This window comes from Drosophila montana, unplaced genomic scaffold (assembly GCF_035044405.1).
Source record: "Drosophila montana isolate Dmon_TW-CO22-7 unplaced genomic scaffold, ASM3504440v1 contig_2_1, whole genome shotgun sequence".
Classification (NCBI taxonomy): Eukaryota; Metazoa; Arthropoda; class Insecta; order Diptera; family Drosophilidae; genus Drosophila; species Drosophila montana.
In genome coordinates this window covers 95680-119443 of record NW_026997875.1, presented here as the reverse complement: position 1 = coordinate 119443, position 23764 = coordinate 95680, and the positions used below count along the sequence as shown (strand labels likewise).

General features: G+C 38.4%; 2 protein-coding genes across 5 annotated transcripts in view; both read left to right on the top strand.

Annotated features, from left to right (window-relative positions):
• fred (friend of echinoid) overlaps positions 1–19349 on the top strand; it is a 129487-nt gene extending 110138 nt beyond the window's left edge. Inside the window, exons 7-8 of one of the 4 annotated variants that reach the window (XM_064684771.1) lie at positions 5423–5797; positions 18895–19349. In XM_064684771.1, the coding sequence (XP_064540841.1) occupies positions 5423–5797; positions 18895–18923 (404 nt within the window). In that variant the 3' untranslated portion in view covers positions 18924–19349. Of the gene's footprint in view, positions 1–43; positions 261–660; positions 798–5422; positions 5798–18894 lie in introns of those variants that run through there. The other 3 variants (XM_064684772.1, XM_064684774.1, XM_064684773.1) reach the window with 3 other exon arrangements.
• Fpgs2 (Folylpolyglutamate synthase 2) lies at positions 2119–4777 on the top strand. The gene has a single exon (XM_064684776.1). It carries the CDS (start codon positions 2252–2254, stop codon positions 4535–4537), a length of 2286 nt encoding a protein of 761 aa, XP_064540846.1. The 5' UTR covers positions 2119–2251; the 3' UTR covers positions 4538–4777.
• Positions 19350–23764: the final 4415 nt, after the last annotated feature.

The following is a 23764-nucleotide window of genomic DNA, read 5'->3' as shown; positions in this document are numbered from 1 at the left end:
TTGTTTATTTTTTGTTTTAATTATTTTTGTTTTTATTTTATAGTCAAGCAAAAAGCCCCCAGACAGACGTAATAGGGACGCGCCATGGCCAGAAAAATGTTTTGATAGTTTACAGAAACTGTTGAAAAAGTTTTTGCGCCTGACTGAAAGGCAACATGCCAGCTAAAAGGTGCGGCAGCAGCCACATCCCCAACCCCAGCCCTTACCAAGCCCCGTGTTGCAGGCAAGTTTGACCAAAATGTGAGCACCACAGAATGCAGTTTAATTGTGTGTGTGTGTGTGTGTGTGTGCGCGCGTGTGTGTGTGAGTGTGTGTGTGTGTGTTGTTGGCCTTTGGCTGCTTTGTTGTTGTTGTTGCTTTCATTAGGACCACGACGTTCATTTTGTGTGTGTGTGTGTGTTTTTTTTGACTCTGCACTTAAATGCGCGTCGCCAACGCCAACTTAATTACTATTTCTTTACACTGCCGCCTCCCTCTAACATTCGCGCTTCCTGCCAACCAACCGGAAACCCAACGAACCTGGCGACACACATAATGTCGTATGATAAACGCCCATCCACCCACACCCACCCACACACACTCATACGAACCTGCGCTTGTTGCTGTGCGTGTGTGCCTGGGTGTATTTGTGTGCGGTCCATGCGGTTGCAACCAAAGCAGGACCACTTGAGGCGACACCCGTTCCAGCCAACCTCCAAGCAGCTGCAGCTGCAGCAGCAGCACGCGCCGCTAAGCTAACGAAACAGCCCACCACCAGCAATACAACCACCACCAACACCACCATCAGCAACTCCAGCAACTCCACCGGCAACAGCAACAACAACATTCCGAGCAACAACTTCACCTTAAAGCGTGGCAGCCTTGGCCAGGTGAGGGGACAGCAGCAGAAGCAGCAGTTGCAGCAGGTGACCGCGGCCACGGCAGCCACCACCACAGCGCTGGCAACGACAATTACAACAACATCACGTAATGCCAAAACCGCAACAACAACAACAACGCTCGCCATCACAGGTAAAACACGGCCGAAGGAAATGATGCGGGATTAGAGCAAGTGGTGGGCGCCACCACCAGCAACAGCACCAGCAACTGCACCGCACACTTGAACTTTGCACCACAAAATGCACACAAGACGCCAATAACAAACTGTATAACAATTTGCACCATGCAAACTTGCCACCATGCCACTTGCAACGCACCTTCTCTAAATGCACCAATGCACCCATTGTTCCATATTCTCGCCTTCTACTCGCAATGCATATCTCATTTATCATTCACTTGCACTTTACATGTAGTTAAATAATGTTAAGCATAGGAAAGAAATATACCTGGGTAAATTTAGTAGGCTCAAGACTAGAAGGGAAATATTAGATAGATGCGAAGCTCAAATTCCCCTGCAGACATAATTTGTATTTATATATACCTACGCAATTTATCGAAACTATCAACTCTACCCGCAAAGGTGGAATATACGGGAAAAGTATTTATTGTTTTCATCAACCAATCCGGTCTTTAATTATTTCAAAACATCTGTAGAAAAATGAACTCGAGTTAGATTTTATTGATTTTAGAAAATCCATCCACAAGGTTCCATGGGTGAAGAATCTCAATCTCTCTCTCTCAAATTACTCTAATATATTCTTCACTTTACAATCTAACTGATTCACTCCATACAAACGAAAAGTGTATGGCAAATAATTCCAATCTGTGCTCAAAATAATTATCAACCCGTGTGTTTTCGTGTTTATTTAATAAATCCACGTTCAAGTGTGGAATATGGGTGGAAAGGCAGTTTTCAAAGCTCAACTCGATGATACCAATTTCATATCGCCTCATAACAAATTAACCAAACCTTTTAACACAAATTTTGAAGAAACCGATGCAAGAGCGGAAAATGCGTGAAAACCATTTTCAAAGTTTTCAAAGAATTAACTCCAAATCCACTCACACGAGCGGAAAATGGGTGGAAAACTAAGTTCATATCCTTTGATACACTTGACCCATGCAAATCGGGTTATTAGAATAATATAAATAGATGTAGTATATGTGTATATAAGCTTTATATGCCACTTGACATACACTCAGACGGCTTGTAAGCTTTTCCTTAAGTGTCTTCCAGTTTTACAATTTCGTAATACGAAACAGAAAAACAGAAAAAACACAACAAAAGACTGAAAAACAATTCGGTCATAGGAAAATTTTTAGAATCTAAATCTTAACTTTTTAGCCACCATTTTTACACGCCGTTTTTGTAATGTTCTTGCTTAAGTCGCAGGTCAATCGACTTAGGCTAATACCGCTTCGCAACACATACAAATGTAGCAATAGTTTCTTCAAATGGACCGCTAAGATGCCCCAATCTGCCAACCAGCAGCAGCAGGTGCAGCAGGTGGCAAAGCCAACGGCACGGGAAAAATCAATCGAGTCGAATGCACAAGCCCAGCAGCACAAGGATGCCATCAATGAGCCGAAACTGCCCAAGAACAAAGCCGTACCGCCGCCTAAGATCAATGTCAAGGATCAGCGCGACAAATGGCTGGCCAAGGTCTCGCCCAAAATGCAGCGCAAGGCAAAGGGGGGCGCCGAAGCTGAGGCAGCCGGCGGCGGCGGCGGCGGCGGCGGCAGCAAATTCACACAGCAGCCGTCGCCCATGCTGAACAATGAGGCCAATTCGCAGCACTTTGGCATGCCCAAGCAGCTCCAGCAGCCAGCCTGGATGCAGCAGCAGCAGCAACAGCTGCAGAAGCAGAAGCAGCAGCAGCAAAAGAAACCCGCTGAGGATGTGGGCGGCGGTTCGGCGGAGCGTAAATCGTGGATGAATCGCATGCACGGCTCACAGCAGACCAAACAGGCGCAATGGCTGAAGGATATGCAGGCCAAGCAGCAGGCGGGACGCGATATGCAGCAACAGAAGATGCAACAGTTGAAACACACATCGCCCCAGCCCCAGTCGCCGCAGCCCGGCAAGCCCACAGCAAAAGCTGGCACTGCTGCTGCCGCCGCCGAGCCGCCCGTTGAGGAGCCACCCGAGCCCAGGACGCCCGAACGCCTGGCCTATCTGGAGGCCGTCAAGCAGCTGAACAGCTATCAGATACACGAGCCGACAGCCGGACGGGCACAGTCGAAGACGAGCAGAGGCAGCGACCAGATTGATCCGAATATTGAGCATACGCTGCAGTGCCTCAGGCACACGGGCTTCGAGGAGGGTCAGCTAGAGCGCATACCGGTTATCCAGGTGGCTGGCACCAAGGGTCGTGGCTCCACCTGTCTGCTCGTCGAAGCCATTTTGCGGGCTCATGGTGTCAAGACGGGCGTACTGTGCGCCCCGCATCTGTTTCTCACCAGCGAACGGATACGCATCGATGGCGATCCGATGACAGAGACGGAGTTCACGCTGCTGTTCGGCCAGCTGCATCAGGAATTGGCCGCCATGCAGCCGCCGCCTAGCTACACGAAGCTGTTGACTGTGATGGCATTCCATGCGTTCCGCAATGCCGCCGTGGATGTGGCCATTGTGGAAGTGGGCAGCGGCTGTGCCACCGATTGCACCAATATCACATCCCATGCGCGCACCATTGGCATCAGCTCGCTGGGCTGGGAGCAGAGCTTCAGCTTGAGCAATTCGATGCGCGACATTGCCTGGGCCAAGGCGGCCATCATGAAGCCCGAGGCGAGCGTCTACACCAGCGCCAGTCAAACGGAATGCTGCGAGGTGCTCAGCCAGCGGGCCAAGCAAGTGGGCATTCAGCTGCATCGCGTGCCCAGCTATCCGGCCTATATGGAGGCCAATGCGGGCAGCAAGCAGCTGCTAAGCGGCGCCAATTTCAACGTCAAGCTAAATGGCTCGCTGGCCATCCAGCTGGCCTATGACTATCTGCGGCGCTACAATCCGGATTATGTGATGGGACTGGAGCACAATAGCGTGCTGTTAACGCCGGGCGCCACGCGTGGCCTGGAGATGTTTGAGCAGCGCGGCCAATTTGAGGTAATGAAGCATGATATTTTCCATGTCTATCTGGATAGTGCGGACACGCTGGAGAGCATGATGATGTGCCGGGAATGGTTCTATACGCGTACGCGCAGCAGTCGCTCACCAAAGATTTTGCTCTTCAGCAAGGTTAACGAGTTCAATGCCAAGGATCTGTTGACCATCTTGCGGCATAATATGCGCTTTGAGGAGGCCTGTTTTGTGCCAAGTCCCAGTTACTTTGAGGGCGACTCCCTTGAGGAGCAGGAGGAGGGCCTGGATAAGGAGACGAAAGATGCCATCAGTTGGCATAGCATGGAGGAACTACAGCGTGCCCGTCGCAATGCCAGCAATTGGCGTTCGCTCTGCGAGGAAAACGGCACACGCGACAATTCGCACATGTCCATCTCGATAGCGGCCGTCTTTGAGCATCTGCGCGAAAAATATGGCAAACAGAGATATGGCATGCGCAACGAACTGGATGTCCTTGTGACCGGCTCCAGGGAGCTGGTGGCCGGCACCATTCAAGTGCTACAGAAGATGAAAGATAAAGAATTCGGCAAATGGCGTTAGGAAAGACTTTCTACACAGATCTAAAAACCATGCCCCTAACAGTCTTCAAAACAAGCATACGGTTATGCATTTCAGTTACTGTATTTATGTAAATGTGTACTTAAAATTCTAGTTATCGTTCCACTTGAGAAAAAACCCCCCCACCCAAAAAAATAACCCGCGTTTTAGTCTTAGACGAGTTGCATTTGACTCAGGTTTTAAAATATATCAATTGTTTTATTTATTTTACATGCCCTGCAATTAATGTTGTTTTAATCCTCAAGATAAATATTTGCAATCTACAAATCTAGAATATCAGTTTCGGTCTGAGTTTTCTGAAACTAATTAGAATACCCTCTGTAAGATCTTAACAAAAGCCGTATATACCTCTGATGTATTTTTACTCAATTTATCCTCTGGATAAATGATTGACGTTCAAAAAACAAATGTACAAGTTTTCATATTGGTTGGCCTCACAAGAGCAAACTGAAAAGCACCTTTTAAATTTTACAAGCTGAAATCAAAATGTTAACGTTAAATATTTAAAAAGTTTTCGAAATGTGTGTCGAGTCGCTCAAGTAATTTAATCCAATTGGGTTGTCCATCAACTTCAGACTAAATTATGCAAACGTCGAGTACATCAAATGCAGATAGGGCCCCAAACCGAAACCGTAACCCAAGTCGTCGGAGGCGTTGGTCCAGTTGGACAGCTGCCAGCTGATGAGCATGACGAGGCGCCTTTTTCTGTTTCCAATTAGCCATTGTGACTTTCATGTTTCCGCCTGGCCACAGCCAACGCACCGCACCTCAGCACACTTTTACCTTACTTCAACTGACGCACATGTTTTTAAATATAGCCGCATCAGCTGCCGCCCAATCCTTTGCTAATTTATGTATACCTTCCAGGGTCGAACAACGTGACCGCCAGCGGCAGCCAGGAGAATAACTATAGCAATGCACGCGATCTGTCACAGGAGGCGCTTTGGCGTCTCCAATTGGCCGCGGCCCAAAGCCAACAAATCTATGTGGAACAGCGACCGCCATCCGCATTCAGCGGCTTGGTGGACTATGCCGGCTATCCGCACATAAACACGGTGACCAGTTCGCTCAGCCAGCAGAGCTTTGGACAGCAGCAGCCAGGGACAAGCCAGCAGCAGCCGCTGGCGCCGCACGAGATGCTGCAGGCGGCGCAACGCTATGGAACGCTGCGCAAGTCCAAGCAGCCACCGCTGCCGCCGCAGCGCAAGGATCAACAGCAACAGCAGCAGCAACAACAGCTAGGTGAGTGTGTTGCCAATTTAGCCTTTTTTCGTATATAAGTAGAACCCTAAGGCGGAAAAACTCAAATTCGATTTCATATAGCATTTATAATTTTTAGCAGGACGGAGTGCTGACTTATACCAAATTCCCGAAACTAGAGACTTGACAATTGAAATATATAAATCTCTTTACCATAAGCAGAACGATCTTAGCATTCACGACATCTTCTCCCATTGTCATAATATCAAAAAAAAATCGATTTTGCTACATGATTTTTAAAGTAAACTGGGTATAAAGCTACTCGTAACGCATACACAGCTTAAGAATATGTAATTTTTTACATACCTTCCTCATTCCTGCTAAAATGGAATAAAGAAGAAGAATTTTTAAAGTTGGAGATCTGTGCTTTGGTATGTACACAAGTTCGGGTGCCATTATTAGGCATTGAAAATTGCATAAAGATCGGACTTTAAACACCGAAGTTGTTCAAGAACGCTTTAAACAAAAAGAAAGGCTAGGGGAAGAGAAAGCAAAGCCGAAGTAAGCGACGATTCTTTCTGCATAGAAGGAAGCTGGACTGTCTGTACTTAGGGTATCTAAAAGTCGCGCACACCCGAGAAGAGCGCTTCTCCCTGTCTTGTATGAGCTAGTTGGCACCGCTGGCGAGTGTTGACCGTTTGTCTTTGGGTTTGGGTGCCAGATAAGCAGCTGAGATGAATGGCTCGGAAATCAGTTTGATTGATAATGCAACTAAGTGTGGCAAGTGGCAAGTGGTAGAGAGAGAGGGAGAGAGAGAGTGCAGGCAAGTAGATTGGTGGGGGGGGTTGGGACACACTTATAAATAAAATAGATTTGCATGAGGTTGGTAGCTTGGCAGCCACTAGGATGTGTACAATTTGCATCTGTATCCTTTTATGCATGAGCAGCAGGATTCAGACACAGCTTGCGAACAAACACTAGAGACACACACACACACACACGACACACAAAACACACATTTAAACAGATAAATGCACATAAAATAGTCAGCTCTGGCTCCTGTATCCTGTTAGACTCCTTCCTTTAGCCCAAGCTCTCTGCGCAACAAGAACAACAAATCGCTTGCAGCGACAACTATTGCAGCAGCAACGCCCCCTTTCGCCTCAGACTAAACAAACGCTGTCGCCCCTGTCCCCCTACGAAGCACTGCTCCATAGTGGTTCTTAAAGCGCTAACATGAAATAGGAGTACAAAAATGCAAACTGAAAATGAAACAAAAAGGTTGCGCAACAACAGATACCCTGTAACCAGCTATGAGCTGGTGTCACAAAGGGAGGGACGGAAGGAGGAGGGAGGGAGAACAATACATACACTGTCTTTATGCAGCAACTGTGCTCTCTTTGCTTTATTGATTGTTCAATAATTTTTGTATTTACTCTCCGATTGGTATACAAACTATTTAAGAAATTATAATACATCACACCCAATTTGGCGTCTCACACTCTATTAGTCTCCGAGATACATATGTTAAAATAATCAGTGTTAGAAATTGGTAGTTATCGATTTTAGTAAGTGTTATCGGAACAGCAGTTAAGCTTGTGACTGATATAGAAGAATTTGAATGCCTATTTCAATATTTTTTACAAACGTTCAAATGAATTCAAAAAATATGCATAAAAAAAACGAAGGATCCTAAAATCAATAATTATCGATTATATGAAAGCGTGGGTAGTGTTGGAAAAAATATAAAATAGTTGTTATGCAACTCTTCAGACAGACAGGCGTGACTATATCGATAACACATTTTGCTGAACAAATTTATAAAAAAATATAAAACAGAAAATGATTTCACCATTTGCTTGTTCCGTACATTTTCCCAGGGTATTTGAGAAAAAAGAAAGCACCGATAAAATACGACAAAAAAATGCCCAAAACAAACTGCAACAGCAGCAGCTAACGAAAAATGTAAAATGCACGAGCACAAAATATTTTAGAAAATCAAAATCAAACAACGCTGCGAGCTATAAGTGAAGTGAATCACTGAACAGAATGCAACGCCACATGCCCCATAAAAAACGGAGAAAGCGAGAGAGAGAGAGAGTGTGAGAGAGAGAGAGTCAGCATAGAAGGGGAGCGAGCTGCAAGGCACCGGCAGACAGGCTGCCAGGCTGCAGTAACCCGACACAATGGGAAAAGGTGCGTGAAAAAACGGGTGAAAATCATTTGTTGTGTTCGCTAGCGGCTATTTCCATATTTACGACTCGATTTACGCTGATGATTCGTTTAGTTAGCACAGTCATCATTCACTTTTTATTATCAAGCAGCAGGTGAACTCTATAAATTTGTGAGTGTTTTATAGAAATAAGTTAAAGATTTTTTAGGTTGAGAAATGCAACTGGTTAAGCTGAGCTTTAAGCTTTAAGTTGGCTTAATAGTATCTCCTTAAAGCTCGCAGGAGCTTTCAAAGCTGATTTAGGCTCTTGATGGGTCAGGTTGTGTTAGGTTAGGCGAAGTCACAAGAGAAATGTAATTGGTTAAACTGAGCTTGAAGCTTTAAAATTGATTAATATTCTGTTCTTAAAGCTCGCCAAGTTGTTTTTAAGAAGCAAGCCTAGGCTAGGCTAAGTCGTCCCAAGAGAAATGCAACTAGTTAACCTGAGCTTTAAGCATTTAACTGAATTAAAATTATGACATCAAAGCTCCACTAAGCTTTCAAAGCTGTCTATACGAAATTAAGCCCTAACTGGGATTGATATTGTGTTCTCAAAGCTCACCTTAGCTCTTAAAGCTGTTTTTAGGAAGTGGCTAAGAATTTACGGAATTTACATCTTAAATGTTTGGAGCTTAACTTCCTGCGGTTCACGCAATGCTTAGCATAATTTATAAATATTCATAAAAAATTCTTGGACTTTCCGACAGATTCTTATCCAGTAAATATTTCAATTATCATAAACATATTTTTGGCAACCATTTAAGGTAACTAACCACAATAGCTTACACATTTGTTGAAACTCTTACACAAACGAGCTTTAAAAGTGCCGCAATAATTTTTGGTTTTTACCACTGCACACCGCAGAGCTATGCAACTCCCTGAACAACAAAAAGAGTATAAAAAGCATTTTGATTGGGCTGATTATGTATGCGCACAAAAATACACAACTGCCAGATATTTGATACCCTGTAATCAACAAACAAAAAATATTAAGAAAATATTAAAGGCAGCAGTAGATTCGCCGAACTTAAAGATTAAAAGACCTAGAGATCTGGAATTTGGTAAGAGGGTTCTTTTAAGATAAAATTACAGAAATCACAAATAAAATGTTTAGCAAATGTGATAAATGTTCCGTAGTAGACCTATTGAACTCAGAGATGAAAAAAGCTAGAGAACTGAAATTTAGTATGTGGGTTCTTTGAAGGTAAACTAAGCGAAATGCATAATATTTCGGAATATTTTAGCTCTTTAAATCCAAATCTAAATCAATTTATCTTTTATATTTGCTTAAGCATTTCATTATACTAGAAACTCGTTTCGGCTTTGTTAGGTAAATATTAAACTAGGCACAGGCCATCTCTGAGTCGTGTTTCCTGCTGGCAAATTGTTTTTTGAGGCTCCGCCACTAAAATGCCGCTTCAATTAGATAGACAAAAGAGGCGGCAACGGGAGCAAAAGCAGCTGCTTAAGCTGTGGCTCAATTGTTTTGCTGCTGCCGCAGCCGCTGCGGCTGCTGCTGCTGCAGTTGTTGGCCATTCATATTTACCATGCTCGTGCATTATGAACTGCTTCTAATCCGCTTAGCTGCCGTCGCCGCAGCAGTTGCAAAAGCATTTCAATTAAAACGAAGCAGTCAAAGTCGAAGAGCAGCTCCTGCTGATGCTACTGCTGCAGCGGCTGCCACAGAGTGTGTCCCATTTTTTTTTGGCCACAAACAACAAAACGAAATCGAAACAGGCAACAGCATTTGGGGCAATACGAACAAGAAAATATATATATATATATATGAATGTCCGTTCACTTCTTGGGTGCAATAAGAAGCAAAGCTCAAACAGAAGGCAGCCAAACTCGAGAAATGAAAGAAACTCGAAATGATTGGCTCCGGCCGTCGAATCCTGGATGAAGAGGCGCCAAGTCACTGGCAATTCCAATACTTGTCTGCCTTTTGCCTAACGCTACAGGAAAGCAGCGACAGGGGCAGTGAGCGGGGGCGAGAGAGCTGGAAGTTTGCCGGACCGTCTACCGAAAATCCCCTTTGACCAAATATTGTATACTTTTGGGAGTCCTTTCTTGAAGGAGCATATCCTTATTCTATTGTACAGCAAATAAAAGGCATATAGCAAAATGCTATTATAACATCTTCTAATATATCGAGGTGAGGCAAAAAGTAAATATCTTAAAGCTTGTTGCAATAAATATACAAATACATTTTTATACATTTTTTTTAATAGAATTTCATTTTTTTAAATATTTTAAAATCGATTTTTTGATATTTTTTTGGGTACCTTAAGGAATTCGGCATGCGGGTTCCTAAGTTGACTTATATTTTAATTTGTTGAGTTTTAGACAAAAATATATTTATGTTAAGAATTAAATGAACGATATATTTTACAAATCACGAAAAATTCTGCTGAAGAATTTGCAGGAAAATAAATATATAAAATCACATATTTTCTCTACTAACAAATTTAATTGATTATAATTCAATTGATTATTCGTATGATATATTTTTTTTCGTAAGATGCAATGTATGATATAGGGAACTGAATATAGAATATATCAGAGAAGAGAAAAGTTTGCCTAACTTACAAAACTGTTCGATTATAAAGCTTCTGCTTTAAATAGGGAAAGCTTCTCTCTCCTTGTTGAATTATTCAGGAATAGCCTTCAAAAAGGTAAATTTATTTGCTTATGCTTAGTTTATCCAACTTGACCTCAAATGCAGAGCATCTTCTGGTCGATCACAGCCTGCTGCAGCATTCATGCTATGCAGTTTATTTTGCTCACTTGTATTTGCTTCGCTTTTTTTGTGCTTATGCTTTTAGCATTCCAACGACCATGCGCCAACAATAACCAGTAAGAACCTCAAACAACAACAACAACAAGTAGGAACAACAATAAAAGTAAACTTGAGTCGCAAGTGGAACTCGACAATCTGAGTTGCAAGTAGAAAAGTTGTTAGTCGGTGCGCATCATTTGACGTAGCTTGGCGAAAATATTTCGCCATTGTTTGATGCAATTTGTTTGCCATTCAGCTGCAGGAGGGGTAAGGGGAAAGCTGCTCTATTGGCGCTGGAAAGTATGCAATGCTTTTGAGCTCTCGATCTGTGCAATTCAATTGCCGCATTTGCGGCTGTTCATGACGGCCGGGAGGTGGGCTGGTTGGATGGGTGGCGCGTCGCATACGGAGCAATCAGAGGCAAATGCAATGCCAAACATTTAGCATCTCTCACTTCCTCTCTACCTCTCACTCTCTACCTCTCTCAATATCTCTCGCTCTCCATTTTCTGTATATTCGCCTTTGTTTGGGCGCATTCCGCGTTTTGCTTTGGTAAGAATTTTTTCCAGCTTTTCTTAAAGATTACTTCATACAATTTTTGCGAGCTTTATATTTCTCTTTTTTTTTTTTTTTTTATTATGAAAATCTTTATTATATTAACAGATAATATGAGTTTTTAAACATGTACATGCTTCAAAATTTGCATTTAACAATGTTTGTTTCTTAGTTTATTTTCTCCTGCTCTACATAAGGTTAAGGCTAAGCTGTCTTCTTAAGAATTGTTTTTAATTGTTTTGTAAAAGACCGAAGTGTCTTTTCTTCAGTCTATTTATAGGAATAGATCCGACAAGGGCTTGTGCAGATCTGTTTTGGTGGTTTATCAGTCTTTCGTTATAGCGACTGGAGTAGAAAGAGATCTGATCTTCTATTAGCGTAATATTCAGATCTCTGTGAAGGGTCAGATTACTGACATACCAGCTGCAGCCAGTTATTAGGCGTAAAGCTTTCTTTTGGATTGTCTGGAAACGTCTTCTGTTTGATTTGGCAGCTGTGCCCCAAATCTGGATGCCATATCTCCAAGTTGGCGCAATGATTTGCTGGTAGATTTGAGTTTTGCACCGTAATGGAAGCTTACTTCTTCGGTTCAACATCCAGTGAAGTTTGTCTCTCTTCAGATAACAGGTTGTCGCAGCTTTTTCAAAATGTTCTCGATAAGTAAGTCGTTGGTCGAGGGTGATGCCCAGATTTCTGGCCGAGGATGCTTGTGGAATTGGTTGCATGTTGAGAGAAACTGGTGGAGTTCGTTTACGTCGTAATGTGAAACAGACATTAATCGATTTGCTGGTGTTAATTCCCATGTTCCACTTCTTGGCCCAATTACCAAATTCATCGAGGTATCGCTGAATACCTGTTGTTGCTTCACTTTCTGATGTGTTTGAGTTTAAAACACAGACATCATCGGCGTAAGAAGCCAATAACATGCCAGAATTATTAATTTGTGGGATGTCGGCTGAAAATATTGTGTATAGAATAGGAGCGAGAACGCTGCCTTGTGGGACTCCAGCAAGTATTGGGTTGATTGGCGATTGACTATCCTGGACTTGTACCAGGAACTTTCTATTTTCCATAAATGATTTTAGTAGTTTAAACATATTAGCTGGGGTGGCTTGCTTAATTTTGGCTAGTAATCCTGGATGCCAAACACGGTCGAATGCCTGTTGTATATCCAGAAATACTCCGTTGCAATATTCGCCTTTATCAAACGCTTGAAGAATGTGATCAGTTACCCGATGCACTTGTTCTATTGTGCTATGACCAGCGCGGAACCCAAATTGATGTTCGGGAATCCTTTTATGTTGGTTTAAGTGATCAAGTAGCCGCGGAGCAATAAGTCTTTCGAAGACTTTGGAGATGGAGGGTAAAAGGCTTATAGGTCGATATGAGTCGGTATTTCTTTCAGGTTTTCCAGGTTTCAGTATCATTGTTATTCTTGCGACTTTCCAATGCGTGGGGAAGTGTTGCAATCTTAAGCATGCATTAAATATTATCGTGAGCATAAGAATTGCTCGTTTTGGAAGGACTTTCAGTACTGTATTATTTATAAGATCAAGACCTGGGGCTTTCTTGTTTTTAAGCTTACGGATTGTTTTGCTGACCTCTTCTAGACGGATGGCTTTGATTGGTAGACACGTTAGTAACGGAGTTGAAAGAATTGCCTCGGTGTTTTCTTTATCAGCTGTTGTGGCTGTGTCCAGTGGCGTAAATCGCTCGGCTAGGTGCTCCGCAAAAGTTGTCGCCTGTTCTTCAAATGATTTGCACCATTCTCCAGAGTTATTAAGCAGGGGAATTACTTGCTGTGGTTGCCGTTTGATAGTTTTTGTAAATTTCCATATCGAGTAGTGGGAGTCCGCGGTGTAGTCCAAGTTCGCCAGCAATGTATCAAAATGCTTGTTGCGGAGAAGTTGTAAGGCTTCACGCAGCTCGCTGGCAGCTCTTCGCCAAAGCATTTTGTCTTCGGGATGGTGGGTCCGAAGGTAGCGCCTTCTTAATAATCTCTTGATGGCTAAAAGGTTTGCTATTTCGGGGGAAGAGCGACGTACTGGTCGATTAAAACGTGATTCAGAGTTGCTACCGTTATTGTTTGCTTCTTCGGCTGCTTGCAACACCTTACTAGTAAAGAGATCAACCGCATGATCTATGTCGTCCCCGGTGTTTATATCCAAATTGAGATGGATGGACCTATTCAGTGAGTTTCTGAATGCTGCGATATTGGCATTTCTGGTTAGGAGCCGCGAGTTCGTTGTCATCTCAGTTCCTTCGGAGTCTAAGTCAATGACCAATGCAAGATGGTCAGACTCCAGGTCCCAACTATCGGATATTCTAAGCATTGCGTGGGGTACGCCTTTGTATATTGCAAAATCGATATATGAGGGCGTGGCATCTAATCTGCTGGGGTAGCAAGTGGGGGCGCCTGTTGCAAGGATATCAGCCTGATGCGTTTGGAGAGTGCAGGCAAGCTCCCTTCCCCGTGCGTTTACGGATCTCGAGCCCCATAGAGGGTGTTTGGAGTTCCAATCGCCTGCTACAATATATTTGCTGTTGTTCATGCAGGTGAGCAGGTCAGAAAAATCGTCGCTCCGCCAGGTGAATCTGGGGGGACAGTAGATCGCACCAAACGTGATTTCGCCAAGATCTGTGTTGACTTTGACAAGTGAGAGCTGGACTCGCTCTGTGGCGATTGGCTCGAGAGGAAAGTGCCTAATATTTCTTCGTATTATAACAGCTGCTCCTCCTGCTCCTCTGTCATTAGAATGAATGGCTGTGTATACACAGAATCCATTTAGTTGGATAGGTCTTCTGCTAGTTGTTTTTATTTCACAAATTAGGGCTATGTCGATCTTGTTGTCTGTGATGAAATTACATAGCTCTAGCATTTTGCCAGTCAGACCCCTGGCGTTCCAATTTATATTTCTCAAAAACTTGTTATATATTTAGAATAAGTAAGAACAAATTTAATAAAAATAGAAGAGAATTTAAAGATTATCTATTGTATGCAGCTATAAAAACAGTTATCCGATTTTGCTTGGCAAAGTTATATTTCAATAGGCTTCACTTCTTCCCAGTTCAGCTCAGTATTTCTTCCATGTTGCGGACGTGTAATGGATTTTCTTAATACAGTGAACAAAGTATTCAATAATGTTTGTTTGAGAGCTTTAAAAATTATCCAAAGGTCAATTAGACGAGAATTGAACTATCATCCAGATTGGATTGGAACGTGATTCTATTTTAATATATTTTACAAAACATAAACAAATTAAAAATATACCATAAATATACAAAGCTAACATGTTCAGATATATTAACGCATACAAATACAAAATGTAATACGTCCGAGGTGTATATGGGGTATATCTTAGTCGAGCGCATAAAGCCAAAAACTTTGCATCAATTTTAGCAATACAAAATAACAATTCGAAGCATATTAACCGCATCAATTTCCCAGCTGACAACAAGAGGCAAAAGCAGCCACACAATGCAGAGCCGCACAACAGATCATTAAACATACAAGAGGGCAATAAATACACACACATAAGATATGCACATATAAAGAGCTACGCAGAGAGGTTGCCATTATTTATGCCGAGCAGGCAACAACTTTTGACAAATTTTTTGGCAAAACATTTTGCGTAATAAATTTATTTTAATTACAACGCCAAAAGTGGGTGCGTGTGTGTGTGTATTTGGGGGCGTGGCATGCTGCCTCTGCCGCTGTGGTCCGTAATGAATGCGCTTCAATTAAATGAAATATTCATAGGCATAAATACGAGAGAGCGAGGCAGCTGCGAGCTCAGCCCAATAGCAGGCACAGGTCCCTCCAAAGCAGCCGCTGCTGCCTGAGGAACAGTCTGGCTGCAGCCTGTGGAAGCCTGCGAAATACCTGCGGCCAAGCATGTTTTATGTGCCAGCAGCCAGCCACGGGTGCGGCGCGGGGGCACATTAGCCGACAACACACCTAATACTACAAAAAAAAGACATACTCACTAGTGAAAAATGTTTAATTGTTAAACATTGGGAAAAAACTGAAACACTCTTTTTCCAAAAAGAATTCTTGGTCTTTCTATTATTTGTATTTTAATGATAAATATTATTATTATAATTATAATTATTATTATTCTTATTATTTTTATTGTTATTTTCATTATCATTAACATTATCATTATCATTATCATTATCATTATCATTCTCATAATTATCATTATCATTATCATTATCATTATCATTATCATTATCATTAACATTATCATTATTATTATCATTATCATTATCATTATCATTATCATTATCATTATCATTATCATTATCATTATCATTATCATTATCATTATCATTATCATTATCATTATCATTATCATTATCATTATCATTATCATTATCATTATCATTATCATTATCATTATCATTATCATTATCATTATCATTATCATTATCATTATCATTATCATTATCATTATCATTATCATTATCATTATCATTATCATTATCATTATCATTATCATTATCATTATCATTATCATTATCATTATCATTATCATTATCAAAATCATTATCATTTTCATTTTCATTATCCATGTCATTATTATTATCATCATTATTATCTTTATCAATATTATTTCTTTTGTTCTTCAAAATTTTCCCACAATAAAATCAGCTTCATTTGTTTGCAGCCGTCATATTTTTATTCTTCCCCTACGCTTGATCATGTTACACGAAATATTTAAAATGAAAGCAAATCCTATTTAAAATAAGCTCTATAGCTATTTGCTCCTTTGCAAAGCCTTATTTATTTCATAGTTTTCACAACGTTTTCCACAAATGTGCCCCATGCAAATAGAATGACATAGCCACACAACCCAATGTGGGGCAAGGTAACGAAACTAAACCCAAATTGGAAGCCATCAGCAGCCCATTGGAGCCCCTGTTTGGAGCTTGTTAATTATGGCACAGCTAACTGCGCGCTATCCGTTGGTTGGTAGCCGGGGAACTGTGCGAGCCGGACAACGGTTCTATGCATCATTCAAGCAATTTACCAATTTCGCTTTGTGTGTGTATGTGTGTGCTTGTGTGCGTTGCTGTTGACTGACCGCTCATAAAATGTTTATTAGGTAATGAAACATAACAACAAGCGTTGCACACACCCATAAATTTCAAACGAGCCCTTTGCACTTTGAGCCCTGTTTGGGGTCAGTCGCATTGTTTGCACTGCGCTTCACAAAAACAAAATTGAAATTGTTAATTGAGTTTTTAAAGCGCAAGCTCTTTTCGGCTGAAACAATAAATCACGATTCAAATAGAAACAAATAAATTCAATGGCCTTTCAATTATCAGCAAGTCGAGAAGAGCTTGCTATTTTTCAAATATTTTTAAATTATTTCTTTGGTTTTTTATTCAAGTGTTTTATTAGGGATTTCATTCATTTCATTTTAATTAGGTTTTCGAATTTTGTCTGTCAAATATGTATTTCATTACGCGCAGAAAATAAAACAGAGCAGTAAAAGAAAAAAGTTAGTTAAATGAATGAAAATTTCTATTGTTGGTAAATAAAGTAAATATAATGTGGAAATATAATAATTAATAATTAAAATTTTGTATGGATATTTTTTCATTTTTTTAAAATTAAACGGCTATATTCAGCTTCTCAGAATGGATTGTTATTATATTCTTTAGTATGATTTGTAGATATGTTTGGAGGAAAACTTAAGCTTGAGTTATGTCAAGATATCTTGAAAAGCCGAAAAAGTAACTCGGCTGCCAAAACTGGCATACGGCTTATGGACTCAGAGATGTCTTCTTGTATACGCTACACATACATACGTTTCTTTCACCACAATATATATTTAAAGAACTGATCACTGGGCAAGAGTCAAAACCCTTTGCTAAACGTATTTGGCAAACAAATTCACGAAGCGTTGATAAATTTTCGATACTTGCGCATAAAAGTATGCTAACATTTTTTTAATATTGTGCGCGGGCATTGGCGCAACCGCATGCGACGATTTGCGCTTCCACTTGACTTGAACTACAGTAAGTGCGGCGGTAGGGTGTGGCAAATAGTAGGCAGGTGTGGGGCGCGTGGGGCGGGGCAACTGTCACGTTGTGAAGTGTGCGTGGCAAATGCAGAAAATGTATTTATGCAAAAGTTGCAATTGTCAGCGCTGGTGCAAAGTGCAAAAGTGTTGCGCGAAATCAACGGTTTGCAGACACACACAAATACAGACACACACACATACACATAAGGAAATACAATACACGTACATAAACACGTCAAGTTCGTGCGTAGCTGTTCGTGATATTATTCAAATCAAAGTGAGATTTTTATATATATGAAAAAGAAAAGCCTAACAAAAACGAATCTTCAGTTACTTTGGGCTAAGTAAATATTTGAAACTAAAGCTTAAAACTTATAAAATTCAGTTGTACATACAAAAAGCATATAGCATATATTTAAATGTAAGTTACTTTCTATATTTCATCCATATTCAGCCAAAATCCTTGCAGCACTTATTCCGTTTTCTTTTCGTGTCGAGCTTTTAGAATTTTGCAATATTCCTGTTTCAAACTTTTCAGCTTTTTACCAAACACAATATATAGTTGCAAGGCAAAATCTTATGCTAAGCTTTCCAAAGAATTTGAATGAAATAAAAAACTCAACGCATAAACCCAAAAACCAACGCGTTCTCACGAAGAGCACAAAACTTGTCAAGAGTTGACTTTTCAAATATCCAAACACACACACACACACACAGGAACCCATTCAAAACACTCACACACTTATACAGAGCGAGTTGTAGTTGGGAGAAGAGCTCAGAGCTCACCTGAGCTGAGTGTTTTGGCATTTGAATTGAGTTTTGCTTTCCAGAACTGTCGCCGCGTGTTGATTATGTTTCGCTGCTTTTGTCACATAATACAGATAGATAGATATTTGGATGATATATTGAATGCAATGCTCGCTCGACTGCATTCATGCCCGATACGCGCTGATTGAACGCAAATGCATTTAGAGCGGCAATCCATTCAAATAAATACAAAAAATAAATATTTTTATATATATTTATTTTCATATATTTTATATTTGTATATACTCAAGTATTTATATTCAAATCGCGTGCTTAGCCGGCGCATTCAAAAACTTGCTGACCTATTTGCATATGGAATAGGGTTACGCACATCTGTGCGCACACTCACACATGTGTATACCCTGTACCATGGGGGGAGTATTAGGGGGGTAATCGCTGTAGTTACTAAACTGCATGCTGTCCCCGTACAATCTACTATAGTACGCTTTATATACTCTGGACTTTAATTTGTAATACCTAACCATATATTTTATATGTTAAATTTATGTGTAGAGCTTTTGCTACAGGGTGTTACTTAGTCGTGCAGTCCGAGCGTCTAGTTTTACACTTATTTAACGCCTAAATTAAGCAAATTAATAGCGTTGCGGCGTTAGCTGTGCGCATGAATTTAAAGCGCATTTTAATAGAGTTTTTAATTAATTTAAATTTAGGCATTTTAATATTATTTATTAGTTAGCTTAACTGGCACTAAACTCTATCGATTTACCTTTCCTATTGCTCTATCTCATTGCAGCGGACATTATACAGGATTTAGCAAATTAAACTAATTGCCAGTTAAGAGACATAACAACAACAACCAAATGCAACCAGAAAATATGAAAATAAAATGAATATAAAAAAAAAAAACAAACGATTTAAAATTAACAACACGTTTTGACATTAGCATTAAGTAAGTAAAATTAGCGGAAACACGTTAAATTCAACACAATTTAGTTGTTTAAGTGGCACTAAAAATAACAATTCCATACTTTTAGATGTCTTCTATCTAAAAAAAAAAACAAAAAAACTTAAACAAAAAGCGATCAATTTAAAGCAAATTTCGACCAAGAAGTAAAGCAAAATCCAAAACCTTAGATTAACTCATAGAACTAAGCACAGCTACAGGCATTTAGTGTGTAAAATTTATGAAAAATACCGTAAAGATAATATACTTACAAATACCGAAAAATACTAAGCACTTTAGTTAATTTCGTAACTGTACCATACACACAGTGTTAAGTAACATTCAAAAAATTAAGTATACGACATATTTAACAGACTATTTGGTATGTCTTTTCAGCAGGCATTTATTCGTTTTCTTAAGAGAATTTTAAAAAATTCAAAGTGACGTTTAAGAAAGTTTAATGTATATAAGCATTATTAATTGTTTATATTAAGATAAATGCGAAGTTTCCATTTCCGTATATTAATTCTGGCAGTTTTACAGATAAGTCGTAAGCAGTTGAAAAAGATCTGTAAAACGAGAAAATAACTTTTTTTTTAGGAAAACTCCTTTTAATAACGACGCTAAGTTTTTTTTTAAAAAATTTGATCCACAAAAGACCAATTATTTCGAGAATATCCACGATTCTACAATAATTTCTTTATTTTTCTGTTTTTATTATATGGATTTTTTTATCCAAAAAAATTGCTCTAAACATAAAATATCTAGAGATCATTTCATTAGATAATATCCACGGATAGTTATCTTCAAAAATTTATTATATTTTTTATTTATATTAAACAAATATTTTGACATAAAATTACACAATTTTAAAATGAAATGATTTTTCTGCAAACAAATTTGTATAGCTTTAGAGCTAGCTAGCTCAGATTTAATTTATTCGGATCAAAATTTAATATTTCTTCCACAGAAAAATGTGTCGAGAGTTGTCTTTTTAGAGGTACATTAACTATATAATTATAATTATTATATGTTTTATACTAATTTCAGATCTTCCTAAAACTAACTCACATCATTTTTATAAGAACATATATTTTGTATTCATAAAATGAAGTTCAGCTTTGTCAAAAACTAACCAACATCACGCTATACACTTTAACCCAGTTAAATCGGTTTGCTATATCTTCAACTACAACCAATAAAATATATATATAATATTGGCAAATAAGCCATTTGGTTATTGTATTGAATTATGATCATTATCTGTATCAATATATAAATGTACTTATTAATTATAAAATGTGGCCAAATTGGGGCTGTGCTTTGGCTGCATATTGAAAGGGCGACAAATGCAACTGGCCAGAAAATTTTGGTTTAAAATCATTGTAAAACCAAAAGCCAAACACAAAAGCCACCTTTGAGGTTACAATTGCGCGAAAATCCAAACAAAAATTGTGCGGCCAATATGGAAAATTTAGCAAAAATTAAATAAACAGTTATTGCAGCCACACACGCACACACACACACACAGACAAAATAAACACATATGCAGACTGCAACAAAATAGCATTTTAATTGCATTGACAACAATATATGCCACAAAAAAATTGTTCAACCACGGCAGGTCGCAGCTTAAACACCCTAATAACATTTTAATTAAGTTTTATGAAAGTTCGCATTTAAGCAAGAGCTGAAGAAAATACTTTGAAGGCTGCCTAATCACAAAATTAGAACGAATTTCTATTGTTCTTTCAAAAAAAAACTTTTAATATAAAGAGTTTCATCAAATTCGATAACTTTTCTCCTTTTAGAGATACCATGAACTATAACAGTTATCATTGAGCTTAAGGCGCTAGAGCTTCAAAGCAATGCTGTTCATCGATTTGTTGTAATTTATCGATAACATAAACTTAAGCCGCTATCGTTCAGTTTTTACGTAGAACTTCTTGTAAATGATCGATAAGATAACCGATAGCAGTTATCGTTGAGCTTATGGCGCTGTAGCTTCAAGTACATCAAAAAACAAGGCATTTTAAATAACTTTTTGGTAATTTTCGATAACATAAGCGAGAGCAGTTATCGTTGAGCCTTAGGCGTTAGACATGCTAGTCATGTTAATCGATAAATGCATTTTCATTCAGTTCATGGACTCTGAAACGCATTTTGAACATTACACAACATATTTCATAGCAAAATCATCAGAGCCCACTTCGTAGGGTATGAAACTATCGAAACTATTGAAACAGGCAAAGGGCACTCATTAGCCCGTGTTTTTATGCCGACCAAATTGAAAGCGTGCTAAGTGTGAGGTGACGATGGTTGGTTTTTATTGACAAGAGAACAATGCTGGATAAAATGATCAACAACTAATTGCGCTGCTAATTTCAATTGTTGCATTGTCGTCGCTTACAATCACGAAAATTGTAATTACAAATTACAATTGAGTGCCCGTTTTCGCAAATTAGATTGTGCAAATGTTGTAAATTAATTTCAGCCCCAAATGCGTTGACAAAATCAAAGCGCAAATTTCAATTTATTTGCCGCATTCTTCAGACTAATTGGCAATTTGCAAATATATATAAAAAATAAATATATATTATTGATCATATATATAGGTCAGCAAAACCAGCGATAGCCAGAGTCCAAACTATGTTTATTTCATATTTGAAGCTGCCAAGAAAACAAACAGAAAAAACCAGCTGAATAGCAAACTTAAACGAAATATGCAATTTTTATTAATATTATTTTTTTTTTTTTGGGAAATCGCATACAAACCGCAAATTTGAAAATGAAAATAACAAAATGTTTTGTCAAGCCTGGCAACAGAAAGCAAAAACCAAAACAAGTAAAAATAAAATTTAAATGTTAAGCTCCTCCAAAAATGCCAGAAACAAATTATAATTTTCTGAAAAACTAAGTGCAACAGATAACAAAAATATAAATATATAGATATATATATAAGATAACTAGAGATAACCACATGCATAAGCTGAGAGAAATAAATGCTCGCCAAATGCTTTTAATGCCATTAAATTTCTACGAAATACAAAAATAAAAATATCATACATTTTTTGCACAATCTCAAAATTGAAGCGGAGCTAAAGTTTGCTTTTGATTGCCGCCCAAATAAATGTTTGTTTTCTTTTTTGAAAATTTGGAAAGTTGTATACTAGAATTCAAACTTCTTCCCTGTAAATCTTGCTTGCCTCATTTGGGATATAAGACTTTTATTTATTTGATATTCATTTATTCTAAGCTCAGCTTTGAAAACTTTTATACAAATCTCTTAAACCCCAACCAATTAAAAATATTTGTTCTCTTGCCAAGCGTCAAAAAAAGCCAGTATAAGTAGAAATACCCTGTACCCAGCTCTGAAGTAAACTATGTTATGCGAAATGTGTTTTTAAAATTTTTAGCTTAAATATTTAAGGATATATATATATACCAGAGAGTATATAAACCGAATTTTCTGGTTCAAACCCTTAGATCTTTATGTTTAGATACGAACGGAGATGAATACTGCATATTGCTCTATCAGTTCATTAAACACTCCTTTAGAAATCGAATGGGTACAGGGTATGCTCACAGAAAAAAAACCCTAGTCTAGTCCTAGATTTCTCATAATATATTAAACATAGCTAAATAATTGCAGTTAATTATAAATGATTTAAACAGTATTTTAAAATATTTATGCAAAGCATGCATAAAAAACAAAAAAATCTTAAATATTTATGCAATTCGACAAAATACAGTTAAAAACATTTGAATTTAGTAAATTATTGTAAGCGCTTTGTGTACATAAAATATTGACATAATTAATAAAAATAAATGAAACCTATTGTAGTATGTGCAAATTATATAGAACACCTTATTGATTAATTCATGTAAATACACACAAATAAAAAACGCCAATTGAAAAGAACAGAAAACGGGAAAATGTAGTGTAGCAAATGATTTAAGATCTAAGAGATGAGAGATAAAAAATATTTTAAAACAAATATATTTACAATTCATTTTTTATTTTTATTGGTTTGCTTGAATTTATGTAAAATGTTCTGAAATTCCATTCAAGATTGGCATTTAATTTTTTTTGTATTGTTATTATTTATTGCAATTAAAATCGTATAAGTAATTTCTGCTACGCAGATGCATTGAATCAATTTCCAACTGACTGGCTTCGAATTATATTATTTATTTATATTTATATTTAATGCTGATTTTGGTGATCTTTCCCTTTATAAATCTTTTTTAATTTATTTATGTTTTTATATTATTTATTGCAATTAAAATATTACAAGTGATTTCTTGGAATTAGGCCACAGAGTTGCTTTTTATTATATTTTATATATTATTTGTATATTATAAAAAATATATTTTATAATTCCTTTTAAGTATATTGGCTCTAAATTATATTATTAATTTATATAATTTATTGCAATTAAAATGTTACTAGTAATTTCTTTGACTTTTGCTACGCAAATGCTTTTTATTAAATATTATTTTTATATTATGATATATATTAAATGTATTTAAAATTAATTTTATAATTCGTTTTAAGTATATCAAATTACTATTATGTTATTTCCTTCGTGACACGGCTTAAAAAAAGGATTCTGCTTTACAGCCCCTTCTCAGAAATTTGCTTAATTACCCTATTCGACGTACTATTTATAAGAAGTCAAATCTATGTGTTAGTTGTAAGTAAAATATTAAAACAGAG